The sequence below is a fragment of the Salarias fasciatus genome (genome assembly GCF_902148845.1).
Source record: "Salarias fasciatus chromosome 7 unlocalized genomic scaffold, fSalaFa1.1 super_scaffold_4, whole genome shotgun sequence".
Lineage (NCBI taxonomy): Eukaryota > Metazoa > Chordata > Actinopteri > Blenniiformes > Blenniidae > Salarias > Salarias fasciatus.
The window spans coordinates 9857496-9869837 of NW_021941229.1; the positions used below are offsets into that span (position 1 = coordinate 9857496).

At 42.6% G+C, this 12342-nt stretch overlaps 1 protein-coding gene across 1 annotated transcript in view; it reads left to right on the forward strand.

Annotated features, from left to right (window-relative positions):
- Nucleotides 1-12342, forward strand: part of cntfr (ciliary neurotrophic factor receptor) — a 244536-nt gene that overhangs the window by 143296 nt on the left and 88898 nt on the right. The window contains exon 4 of the mRNA XM_030085403.1: nt 2055-2288. Coding sequence (XP_029941263.1) covers nt 2055-2288 — 234 coding nt within the window. The remainder of the gene's footprint in view (nt 1-2054; nt 2289-12342) is intronic.

Sequence of the window (12342 nt, forward strand, 5' to 3'; positions counted from 1 at the left end):
TATGCGCTCACAATTATTTTAGGGGATGTGGAAGGAGAGCATGGTGGCGACGGCGGCGACGGGAACGGCGAGCGCCAGTTCGAGAGATGTCGAGGGAGCCGACGAGCGGAAGACAGGGAGAACAAACAGTGTCAGGTTCATGTTAACGGGGACGAGGATCTCGGCCCATTAAATATAGATGGCTCTGTTATGGGACATGAAATATACATGAAACGCTAGTTTGACATCTGTATCGGCCGTGTGAGGAATCGTGTCTCAGCTGCAGTGAAAACGAGAGTCGAAGTGTGGGGACAGAAAAAAAAAAGACAAGGAAAGAAAGAGAAACATCAGACTCAGACAAGGATCTGGACAGCATTTGATCCCAGGCCAATGGGGGCAGGTTCTTTATTTTTTTTTTTTCCTCCCCTCCTGTTCATGGATCCAGGCTTGTCCTGAGATGGGGGGGGATCAATATTTTATTGTTGTGTCTTGTTGTGCTGTGGATTCTCAGTGATTCACTGTTAATCTGAGGTCTTTACTCCCTGTGGCCGGGACGAGCCCCGTGGGACTTATCAGCGGAGCGGGCCGCTGACCCCGCTGTCGCGACAAGAGCTCCCATTAGGCCCGCACACATCCGTTAACCCCGGAGGTCACGGTCCCGGACACTTTTCTGACAAGTCAGGAATGATGTCGGCGCTGAGGGAGTGGAAACAAAGACAAAAAGCAACAATTCAAGATTTGTTTTAAAGGCACTATTTATTGTCAAGACAGTTCAGTACACGTTATGTTTAGAGAGCGAACCCCATCCGAGTGTGTGTGTGTGTGTGTGTGTGTGTGTGTTGTTTGAATGATGCGTGGTCGGCTGGTGGTGGGCACGCTGCTATTTTTGAGGCAGCAGGGCTGCGTAGGACAGGATTACGCTACGGGGCATCAAATAAATTCAAGGTATTCAGAATAAAATTTTTGTGAGAAGCCTTTTCTGGTGTGATACTACTTCCACATGCCTCTCAAATACACAGCTCATTCAAGAGTAAAAACAAAAACACTCTGAATGTTCACATTTCACCATATACACTCAACACCCACAATCAGAGCATGCAGGTCTGAAACCACGTCGCTGTTGTGGAGAATTTACAAACATTTGCTGTATTTTGTTCTAAATCTTCCTATTTTACTCATGTAGTGTGAAAAATCATTCAATAGTTTGATCTTTCTGAAGCATTGTAAATATTTCTGATTTCTGACAATTCAAATTGTTTTTTGATCAAAATTTTGTATTTTTTTTTTGAATATCTACAATTTTCCTCACTTGGTTTTTTTCGATTTTGATGACACAAAGCAGGACTTTCTTTCTGTCTTCTACACACAACAAAGAGTCTCTCACACTCTCCCCTTGACTTTGCCATTACAATAATCGTTTTGTATTCGGCATAATAATTCAAAAATGCTTACAGCTATGATCTAAAGGTTTCCAACTTCCCGTGTGTCGGTTTAATAAGTAGCGTTCAAGACGAACATTTCAGTGAATAGGTTGCATTGATAACAGCAGCATTACAGAGACGGTGCAGTTTGATGGTGAGGCGGAGGGGTCGCCTCATTCTGGAGGCTGCTGGTGGTTTAGCAGAGTGGGAATAATCGACTGTCTGGCTGGGTAGGGTGCTGAAGTGATTAAATGCAGAAATATAATTGAACAGAGATTTATGGTGATGAAATTTATGATCAGGTGATTTTGACAGCGTTAGACAGTGGGAGTGACTTGCAGAAAAGAAACTTATAAAAACTTAGTCAGCAGAGACAGTGCAATTAACTTCTGCATATTCAGTTCCTGAATATGAAATTCTAATAAGATTTATTCCTTTTCTTGTGGCTTGGATACAGTGAAACCATGAAATGCAGGAATATCCTCCACAGATTTGCTGCGAGCGCTCATATCATTATCAGTGTTTTCATTCTGACTGTGTTTAATTACTGGAAGCCATCGTCCTCGGAGGACGGCGATTAACCTCCGCAGACACTCCTGCAAAAGCGCTGCTACTACCTCCGGCGCTCACTCCACACCTCCATCTGTTCCGCAGTTGCCAGGAACCAGTACGAGCGGATGGGCAGCGACGTCACCATGCAGTGCGGCTCCCTGGGTAACGACGCGTCCGTGTCGTGGAAGGTGAACGGCACAGACGTGAAGGCCCAGCACCGTCTGGAAGGGCCCCGGCTGATCCTGACAGAGGTGAACCTGGGCCACAACGGCCTCTACAGCTGCTTCCAGAACCCCCACGGAGAGAGGCGCGACACCATCTTCCTCCACATCGGCAGTGAGTGCTCGCTTTTTTTTTTTGCTCTCTCTCTCTCTCTCTCTCTCTCTCTCTCCGGCCCCAGTCGGAGATTTCATTTCAAATAAGTGATGAATCTTTAATTATCCCAAATTGGAGATGATATGAGTCATTGCAGCTGTGAAGAGTGAGCAGAGAGAGAAGAAATAAGAGAAAACCCCATGGTGCAGTCAGCCATGATGCAATTACAAGTCCCAACAGAAATATATGAATTTTTAATATCAGCAGTTTTGCTCATTTGCATGTGCAAAAAAAGTTAAGACAAAAACAAGACAGAAAAATATGAAATGAGAGCCACAGGAACTTTAATTGTATAGTTTCATGGCTCTCTGTATGCCGTCTTAAGAGTGTTGTTCTTTCCTATTTCTTACACCAAATGTAGCTTAATTCACAATTTGCTATGTATTTTAACTGACAGGCGGGATGTAAAAATGACTGTTTTCAAAAAAGGAAACAAAATGTGAAGAAGGACGTCAATGCTTTGTTTTGGGTTTATGCTGGCATGAAGTCGATATTGTTCTGTGGAGTCGCTTCTATTAGAAATGGGAATGTGTAGGGTTTTTTATGTGCTGTCTTTGGTGGAAACTTCTCTCGGTTTCGGAGCGGAATGTTGTTTAAGCTTCTCTTCACCGCTCTCCAGTCATTCGTCGCTTTTCTTATTGTTCATGAAAACATAACTGAGGAATCAGTAAATACATCAATACTTTTGAACTCCTCTTGCTAGATAGTTTTGATTTTCAAAAAGTTGCTTTTTTAATGTATTTAACAAAACGCTCACAGCATTTTGCTTTCAGAATTAATGTACAGATGCCGTTTGATTTGCCTGCTTGCTTTAAATAACTAAATGAATGTGGCACCGGAACTAAACTGTTTTTTTGCCACCCCTGGTTTTCATGGCCAGATCCTCCAGCGAAGTCAAAGCCATCAGTGTCCAAGTCTGAAACACAACATTCATTTTCAATTGTGTTCAATATGTAACGAGACACTTTGGATTTACTGTGAGAACTCTCTCCTCCTCCTCCTCGCTGTGGCCTGTTGATTAAATCTGCCACTGCAGTAATGCCTCATGACTGATGGCTGCCTGTCCACTTCTCAAATGACAAATTTGAGAAAAACAATTTTTAGCCCGCAATGATTTGATGTTTTCTTATTGTCGAAGAAAACACAAGTATATGTAATCTCTGCCTGTCGGAGTTGTCACATAGGAGCGATCGCTCCCTGTCGCCCCTTCGGTTTGGAGCTGTTTGGATCGAAGGGGTGGAAAGCAGTTTAAATTAGATTTCTACAGGGAATCAGACTACGGCTTCTCGCTGGCTAGCAGGTGGAATTAGATATGTTTTTGGCATCAATCATGGCGTGGCCACTTCAAAGTGCTGCCAAAAAGTGACAAATTTTGATGCACTGCGAGAGAAAAACCTTGATTAATCACTACTGCGGCGTTAAAAAAAAAAAAAATAAAAAAAGAGCCGATACCGGTTTTCCTCATCCTGACGCGGCTGTGTTATGGAGTCTTCCTCAGGTTCGCATCAAAGAGGAGCAGACCTTTTTGCCTCCTGTGTTTCGTCAAAATGTTACCTCAGCAACTACTCAACAAATACAAATAAACGGTCGCCATTCAAGCCGATACAAAGCTCCATCAGACTGGACCGTTTGGGAAAGCGCGGCCCCCTCCTGCTCGCCAGTAAACCACGCATGTATCCACTTGTCAACAGAAGCAATAGCGAGCCAAGCGCGCCACCCATCAAGATTTCATTCCAGCGCTGATGTTAAATGCAACATTTCCATGCAAATGTTTGATGAATGAGACTATATGGGAGGGTGACAGTTTGGTTAATCATATCGGCAATGATGAATTACCGAATGCTGAAATAATACTGAATTAATGAGAGTTTTATGTTATGGTAGATTATGTCAGCAGGGCGAGTGATGCAATGCATAAACAGACAGGAATGTGTGTGTGTGTGTGTGTGTGTGTGTGTGTGTGTGTGTGTGTGTGTGTGTGTGTGTGTGTGCGCGTGTGTGTGTGCGCGTGTGTGTGTGTGTGTGTGTGTGTGTGTGTGTGTGTGTGTGTGTGCGCGTCCCTTCTCACCAGTGCTGCTCCTCTGCGTTGTAATGACACTGAGGTGGTCTCAAACTGTGTGCAAGAGGGTGGGGAAAAAAAACAGACTTTCCCTCACGCAGACATTCATCAGGGGTCAATTATAAGTTTGTGAGAACAATACCTCGGCGGTCTATCCTGGCACTGAGTGTAATCGCCTTGATAACAGTTTGTGTTTTTATGACACATCCTGGAAACACACACTGGGGCAACATCCGCTTCAATTCTGCATTTTAGTCTAAAAAAAAAAAAAAGACAGATTGTACTCCCTCATTGTCTATATCACTTTCTCCAACTATCAAATCCTCAGTTTGCTTTTACTTTATCGTTTACCATCTGTTCTCTTTTTTAATAACCTTTTCTTTTTTACAACCCCCCTCTTTTTTTTTTTCTTTTTGCCCACATCTTTCAGTATGTAATCCACAGAACTTAAATGTAGCACAGATACAGTGATAATGACTCGATGACAAGCGGCACTCGTTGCGATTACCGTCATGATGATGGCTTGATTTTACGCAGTGTTTATTGCTTACACCAGGGGCTTGTTGCATTTTACACAGACAGAATTGTTATCAGGAGAATAGCACACAGCCATCTGTCTATGCTTTTTTTAAATTTGCCTTTTGTATCCTTCAAATGTTACAATCTCAGATCCAACTCATTTCATCTTGGTTTTTTTATGCTTTTGTCTGGTTTGTTTTTTGGACGTCCATTCTTGTTAATGTGATAATTCAGGGTTCGCTTTTGAAATTGAAGTCAAACGATGTGCCAATTCGATTTCGTTCGAAGATCATCTAGAGCCAACATTTGTCCTTATCTTCAATGCACGATGATTCAGTATCTGAATGTTTGGTTCCTGTGGACTTAAGGACGGACTGAAGAAAAGTTTTCAGTTGTGACACAAACATTTATCAGTAAAATGTGAATTGATGTCGTTTTGGCGTTCAAAACAGAATCGAAGTCGGTCACAGTGGCTCATTGGTGAATGTAGATCAAAGCTCATCGAGCGTCCTCATGACAATTTATCCTGTACTGCACTTTTTCCAGAGAAGATTGAGTTGCTCTTGTTGCTTGACAAAATACTTCCAAATTTTACCCAAATATTATACATGATAATATATATAATAAATGATTAAAATGCGGTGGTCAGGAAGATGTTCTCTTTACTGAATAAGTACACATGTGGCAGGATGTTGAATGAGCTCTGCTCCCGCAGTCGAGTACCTCCTCGGACACTATCTTCAAAAAACAAGGGGGGGGGGGGAATTCACTGGAAGAGAGATAAAAACTGACAAGCTGATGACAAAATGAAAGAGAAAATGAAAGAGTAGGGCCAGTAAAAATTCATTATAATTTAATAAGCAGGAGGTCATAAAAGTGGAAAAGCTCTGCGGTGAAATACTGCATCCTTTAGTTCGCTGTCACAATGGGGGAAGTTATTGCTGCCCTGCCCTTTTCTGGCTTTGTCCGTTCTTGTATCTATTGCTGTCCTCAGTTGGCCGTCAGCTTTAGCAATTTATAGTATCGCGGCATGGGCTGCAGCCGCCCAGTTCCTCGGCCTCCCAGCGAGCGCCGAATCAACTGCAGCGGGTCATTTAACCTGCCAACCGGTCAACAGCCGAACGCCCACTCGACCAGAGCGAAGGCAGTCGCAGAGCCGACCTGGAGCTAATGCAGCGGCTGTAGGTACGTTCAGATAGCACGCTGGTGCAGAAGAAGCAGGGGTCATACATGAGGTTTCTCTGATGAAATGACATGACTATATGATTATATAGGACTCAATGTGCTACACGGACAGTTTTCCACGTTAGATATTATATTGTCAGTTGTCAAGAATACATTGAGGGGAATTCAAAGTTAGACTTCAGCATTATAATAGATACAACCAACGATAAGTCCTTATAGAAAAAGTAAGAATAAAGTGTTGAATGGCAGATTGCACATTTGAAAACAATCACAAAGTCACATAGGCTGAAAGACCACCACTCTACTGTTCTGGGAAAGAGCAGAAGTCCACACAAGCTGTGTACGACGTTAGTCATCCAAAGCACTGCCAATCAAATGGATTTACCATATACCTTCACCCTAACTCTACTTTTCTTGGTCCTTTTGATGGTAAAATTCTGGCCATTAGTGTGTGAAATAAAGATCTGCATGGAAAAAGAAAAGGGTTGACAGCACATGAGACTGATTTTAAATGAAGTGCGTCCTCCTCTGTGGTCACCAGCCCTTCCAAAATAGAATGATTTGGTGCGGAGCTGTGAAATTGCAATGGCCCTTCAAACATCAGGCCGAGTATATCTAATAGCCCCGCCGCTGATCACTCCCCATCTCCCCATTAGTCAGCTACTCAGCCACTCACTGTGCCAGCAAGTCACTCAGCCTGCCAGCCAACACCAGACTCTGGAAGAACAGCCCCCCTCCCCCTCCAAATTCTTGACAGATAATTCATGGGATAATCAAGGCTCTCCAGACAGAGCGATCCCATTACCGCAATGACAAGATTTTGAATGTCTACAATAAAGAAAAACATTTATATTGTAAGCAAGCACAGCGACTGTGCAGTAATGAATTTATGCCATCCATCATCACACAAGAAAGAGGGTTCTGGGTTTGGCTGCAGCCCGTTCCTGTAAACAAATCCAGTCTGAGCGGCTCTCCGATCGCAGCCCCGGCAGTATGTAAACACCACTGCGGTGCAAACTTTTCCTTTTTTCCTCAGTACTACAAATGATAACAGAAGTCTACCGCCAGTGCTGTGGGAATAGATCGGGTTATGAGGTTAGCACTGGAAACGCTAATTTAGGAGCTCAGATATTCAACAAAATATTATGTTCCTTTGATTTTTAGTTCTTTACTGCAGTTTTTCTCAGTCTGTCTTTTTGTATGATCAGTGCAAGGGGAAGGGAGATGTGCAGCGTGAGAGTCTGCTGAACTTCCGTGATACTCATGCATCGTGTGTAGTTATATATGAAGACAAACCTTTTGGTGAAATCACAGTGGCAGTTGATCGATTCTCAGTCAACACGTCCACGTTATTTTATGTTTTTTTGTGTGTGGACTTCGAAAAATGATTTAGCTCAACCAGAGTTTGTTAAATGTAAGTAGAAGTGTTCTTTTTTTCATGGGTAGATATAACCAAGCCTCCATCGTCTTCTTCAGTGGAGCAATAGGCTTATTTTTATTGTTCTCTTCAGTGGATTAACACCAGCGTATCAGAAAAGTTGCATATTCTCTTGTCTCCATGGAAACAGAAGCAGATCATTTTCAAAAAGTTCTTCCTTGGGACCTTGGGAGCTGTTTTCAAAAAATGTTTTTTTTTTTTGTTTTTTTTTAATGAAATTTTTGTTGTTGTTATCAGTGATTATCTAAGCATGTGACTGACTGGTTTGATCCATCAGTGACGTTCAGATGCGGCCTTTGAAAAGTCAGTACAGTGACGGGGTCGCCTCTGGCCTCAAAGGAAGCATGAGTTGTCTTCTTAGACTGATGCCTGTTTCATATGCACAGACACACGCACGCCGCCCCCCCCCCCCCCCCCCCCCCCCCCCCCCACACACACACACACACACACACACACACACACACACAAATAGACAAATCTTTGTGTATTTCCTCCCCCTGGGCAACTTGTTTTGTAACCCTACAAACCTGTGGGCACACACACAAACACACACACACACACACACACACACACACACTCACTCCGGGGACCTGTGCTACATTGCTGGGTAATGGAATTGTCTTGTCTCCTCGCAGACAGATCGCTATGGAGGAGGCCGAATTCATAGAGTTCCTCAGAGACTTCCCATTTAAACCAAGAAGTGTTTTCCTCCTCCCGTCACAGGCTCGCATGTAAGGTCGCTTCTGGAACTCCCCCCAGTTTTCATTTTAGTTACTCCCAGCATTTGTCCCTGGACTCAGTAAATGATTGTAAATTAAAAACAAAACACACCAAATGCAAAAAGACATGTGAAGGAGTTTGGCCACTGAATATTCGTCAGCGACAGAAAGTGTTACGTTGGATACTTCTGATTGTCTGGATGTGATGTTTGTGGAATAATTTCCAGTGACTAACTAGACGTTAGACATAGACTAATTTGATATTTCTGTGTGTTTTTGATAGCTATGTGAGTCTTGTGGTGATTCTTGTCTGATTAGTGCCATGAGGACCAGCATATTGAGTGTATGTTGGCATGAAGTTCTATTTCTGTGTTATAGAAATACATATGATCTATGATATATATATAGTTTTGGTAAAATGCTATAACTGTCAGTTGTGTCCGAGTTCTTGTTAGGAAAAGCAGTGAATGTTCTCACGGATGATAGGGATACAAGGAATAATAAGGGCTTCCTATTATTCAATTCAGCTTTATTTATAAAGTGCCAATTACAACATAATCATCTCTAGACACTTTTACAGAGAAAACCTAACAGATCCACACGAGCAAACATAACTGTGGAAAGGAAAAAACTCCTTATCCTAAATTGTCTTTCCTATTATTGAAAACAACCCCACGTATGGCTTCTCATACAGTAGACCAAATATAAGACTACAGTAGTTAATCCCCAAAATCAATGGGCACTATCATAATAACATTAATTGTAGAAACAAAAATCTGTGGGTATTTTAGTTTCTAGCATGAGGCTCAATGTATCCTCCTCCTTCCATAACAGTTTGTCCCCTTTTGTTCCGCTCCATATCACAAATTTCCTCCCACTTCATTTTTTGCTCTACTTGCAGGACAACAGCATCCCCCATCACGTTATTACAGCAGACAGCCATAACAAATGGGAAAATGGGCCCGGTTTAAGAAGTCAATGGGAAGCCATGAGGGAAAGTCAAAAGGGAAAAAAAAAAAAAGTGTGTGCTTTGGCCTCTTTGTATCTGTTGGGTATCAAGCATAACCCGGCAAGACAGACTGCTTTTTTTTTTTTCCTTCCTCTTCCACTCAGAGCTGCTTCTCAAACAAAGAGAGTGCGGTAAAAAAAAATAGCCATGTTTATCTTGTGGACTATGTTACATCTTTATTCCACATCCAAGTTGCTGTTTTTCTGCCGTGCCATGGTGAAGGTGGAAGGGCCACACTCATGTCATCCAGGGTCAAAAAGTGGCTTCTCGACTCAGCCAAGATTTCACAACGCTTTTTGTTTTCAACATCATTTTTCACCGCTTTCCTCCGTTCATCACTCTCATCCATCACTCCTCTCCACATAGCGCTTCTTTCCTCTGTTCCCATCCTCCTCCTCATACCTCAAAATTCTGGGCCAGTGCTCCAGTGTCTATCTTTTTCTGTGCTTTCTCTTTCCCGCACTAATCCTCTTATACCACTTCCAGTCTGTCCTATCTCACTTATTACTCTACCTTCCCTTTCACTTGTCAACTTTGTCCAAGTTTGTTGTGTAGAAGTTTATTTTGAAAGCCTCACTGTGTATCTGTGTTATTAATAGATGTTACATAAATGTAATTTCCAACTACGGGAAATATAAAAAAACACCCTCAATGGAAAAAGTTGTTTTTACATGAGTATACTTCAGTAGTTAATTGAATATATGCTGCTAGCCTTGCTGGTTTAGGCGCATTGTTAAAAGCCAGCAGGCTAAACTAAGGTCAGGATTCCATTTAAAAACAGAGGCGGCATTGAAAAATAAGGTGCGCTGTTAGGATAACGCTGTACAAGACTGAAGTTAATAAGGTAGTGCCTCGATTAAGTCAGCCAGGTCAAGAAAACCCTTCCCGGCAAAGGAGATGAAGTGAAGTTGAATAAAGACCAGCCACAGACAGGAGGGCTTAGTTTGAGGAACCGGAGCCTAACTCCGGAAATAGTGCAGGCACGGAGCGGGCTCCATGATCCTCAGGAGGATTTATCAAAAAGAAGATCTGTACATGCAGTGATGAGGAAAATGTAAAATCGTTGCAGCCATGAATTCATTTGCTTTAAAGGTGCCATGCTGGAATGGAAAAAAAGAGAAAGTCCCTTTCTGTTATAAAATGGGCAAAGGAGCCGTATAAAACCTTTAAATGAAGCTTACGCAACCAGGTCTAATTAGATTTTACTATTCGATGTCACCCGTGTATTAATTATCATATCATGTGGTCACCGATCAGGAGGTGATTTTAAAAAGCACAGTTGTCAAACGGAGCCTATAGGCTCGAGAGAATGGCTGGAAAACAACACTGAGATGCTTGAAACTTTAGAAAATAACATCTCAAAGACTACATGATAGCCAGAGAAAGGTAGAAAAATGTGACCTTTAAAAGATGACTGTGAGGCCGCTGTAGAGCCAAACACAGGCGGGATATCACAGCAGCACAGTCAGTTGGCATTTAGGTGAATTACAAATAAGACAGTTTCATTCAGCAGGGCCAAACAACCGAATATATACATTTAAATAAAACGCAGTATCAGACGTCTCAGCATGAAAATAAGGCCGGCTAGCAGTCAGATATGAAGTGACTGTCGTTTTAATGCAAGTTGTCGAGCAAATAAAGTCTTTGAGATAGTTCATGAAACAAGCTTAGCGTTACGAACATGGTGCTGACGTTTCCGCTCCTTCAGACGGAAGCTTGCGTTGTCTGTGGGCAAAGCGGGACTGAAGTTTAACTCTGGTCTACTTCTGGCATTACGGAAAGTGGCCACATCCGTGTCACAAACATGAGGCTGCCTAGTCTTTTGTGCTTTTTTTTCGGTGGCAGTGAAACCAAGTGGAGCAAACTCGAGGCATCAAACGCCGCTCCTTGCTCCAATTACTTTCCCTGCGCTACAGCTCTGTTCCACTTGCATGCTCTGTATGAAAAGGAGAAAAAAACAAAACAAAATGCAGTGTAACTGGTAATTGGCAGCGTTGTCTTTGTGTTTTTCTGTTGTTGTTTTGCTCTTTTGTCATCCTGCTGGCCTCACACCTTCTGTAATGCTCTTTGTTGGCGATCTATGTAAAGTCAGTGCACTGTCAAGTTTCCCCTGGATTTCTAATTTGTGTTTTATAATCAAAGCCTTGAAGTTTTCCTCTTCTTGTGAACGCCACCCTAATGCCTCAATGTCCAAGACACTGAATTGGTTGAGTGTTGGCAGACATTGGTATTTTAAAAAGACAAACTATCACCAATATTGTGGGATTTACCTGCTTCGCAGTGCATGCGGTTCTGGACTTGCCTTGAAACGTTCTGTACTGAATACGAGTCTCCTTATTGTTGTTACCATAGAGTCTAAAGTTTTCCTCCCATAAAAAATATATAATAGCTAGCATTTATTTTCTAATAACCGACTGCGGCAGTCTATAAAATACTATTTTTATCCATTATCCTTTAACTGTTCTCTACTCAATCCAGACTTTGTCTGCTAACCTGAGGTTATCCAACCAGACGATGATTGTTTTTAGTTTGTTTTCACTGGTTCTGCTGCTACTGAAACCCCCACCACCACTCCTACCCCACCCCGGCTTCTCTGGCGCCCCCGAGAGGAGGCAAAGCCAACTGTCTCTCCTCTCTGCTTTCAGTCCTGTCATTTCTACACATCCTCTCATCTGATTCTGCACACACCGCCGCTCATTGCAGCCACAGCTTTAAATATGGACCAGAGGTACATAAATTCTTCTCCGATTTTTTGAGGGGGACCAAGTGCATCAATCTTTTGATAAAAGAAGATTATATATTGATTGAATCGAATCCATTGTGGGTCCCGTTTCTTTTTCTCTGCCTGTGTGTGTGTGTGTCTCTCTCTCTCTCTTTCCTCTCTCTAAACTCCCTCCTTCCCTCTAATTACCCTTCCAGAGGTAGTGGCATAAACCAACTGATGCACTGTATTATTATCTTGTCTTCTCTGTTTGCTGCGCTCTCCCTGCAGTTGACATGCAGCAAAACACAAAGCACAATGCCTGTGCTGCGGGTGTGTTTTCGTGTGTAAAGTAGCTTCTATGTAGGTGTTGGTGCTCGAGGCT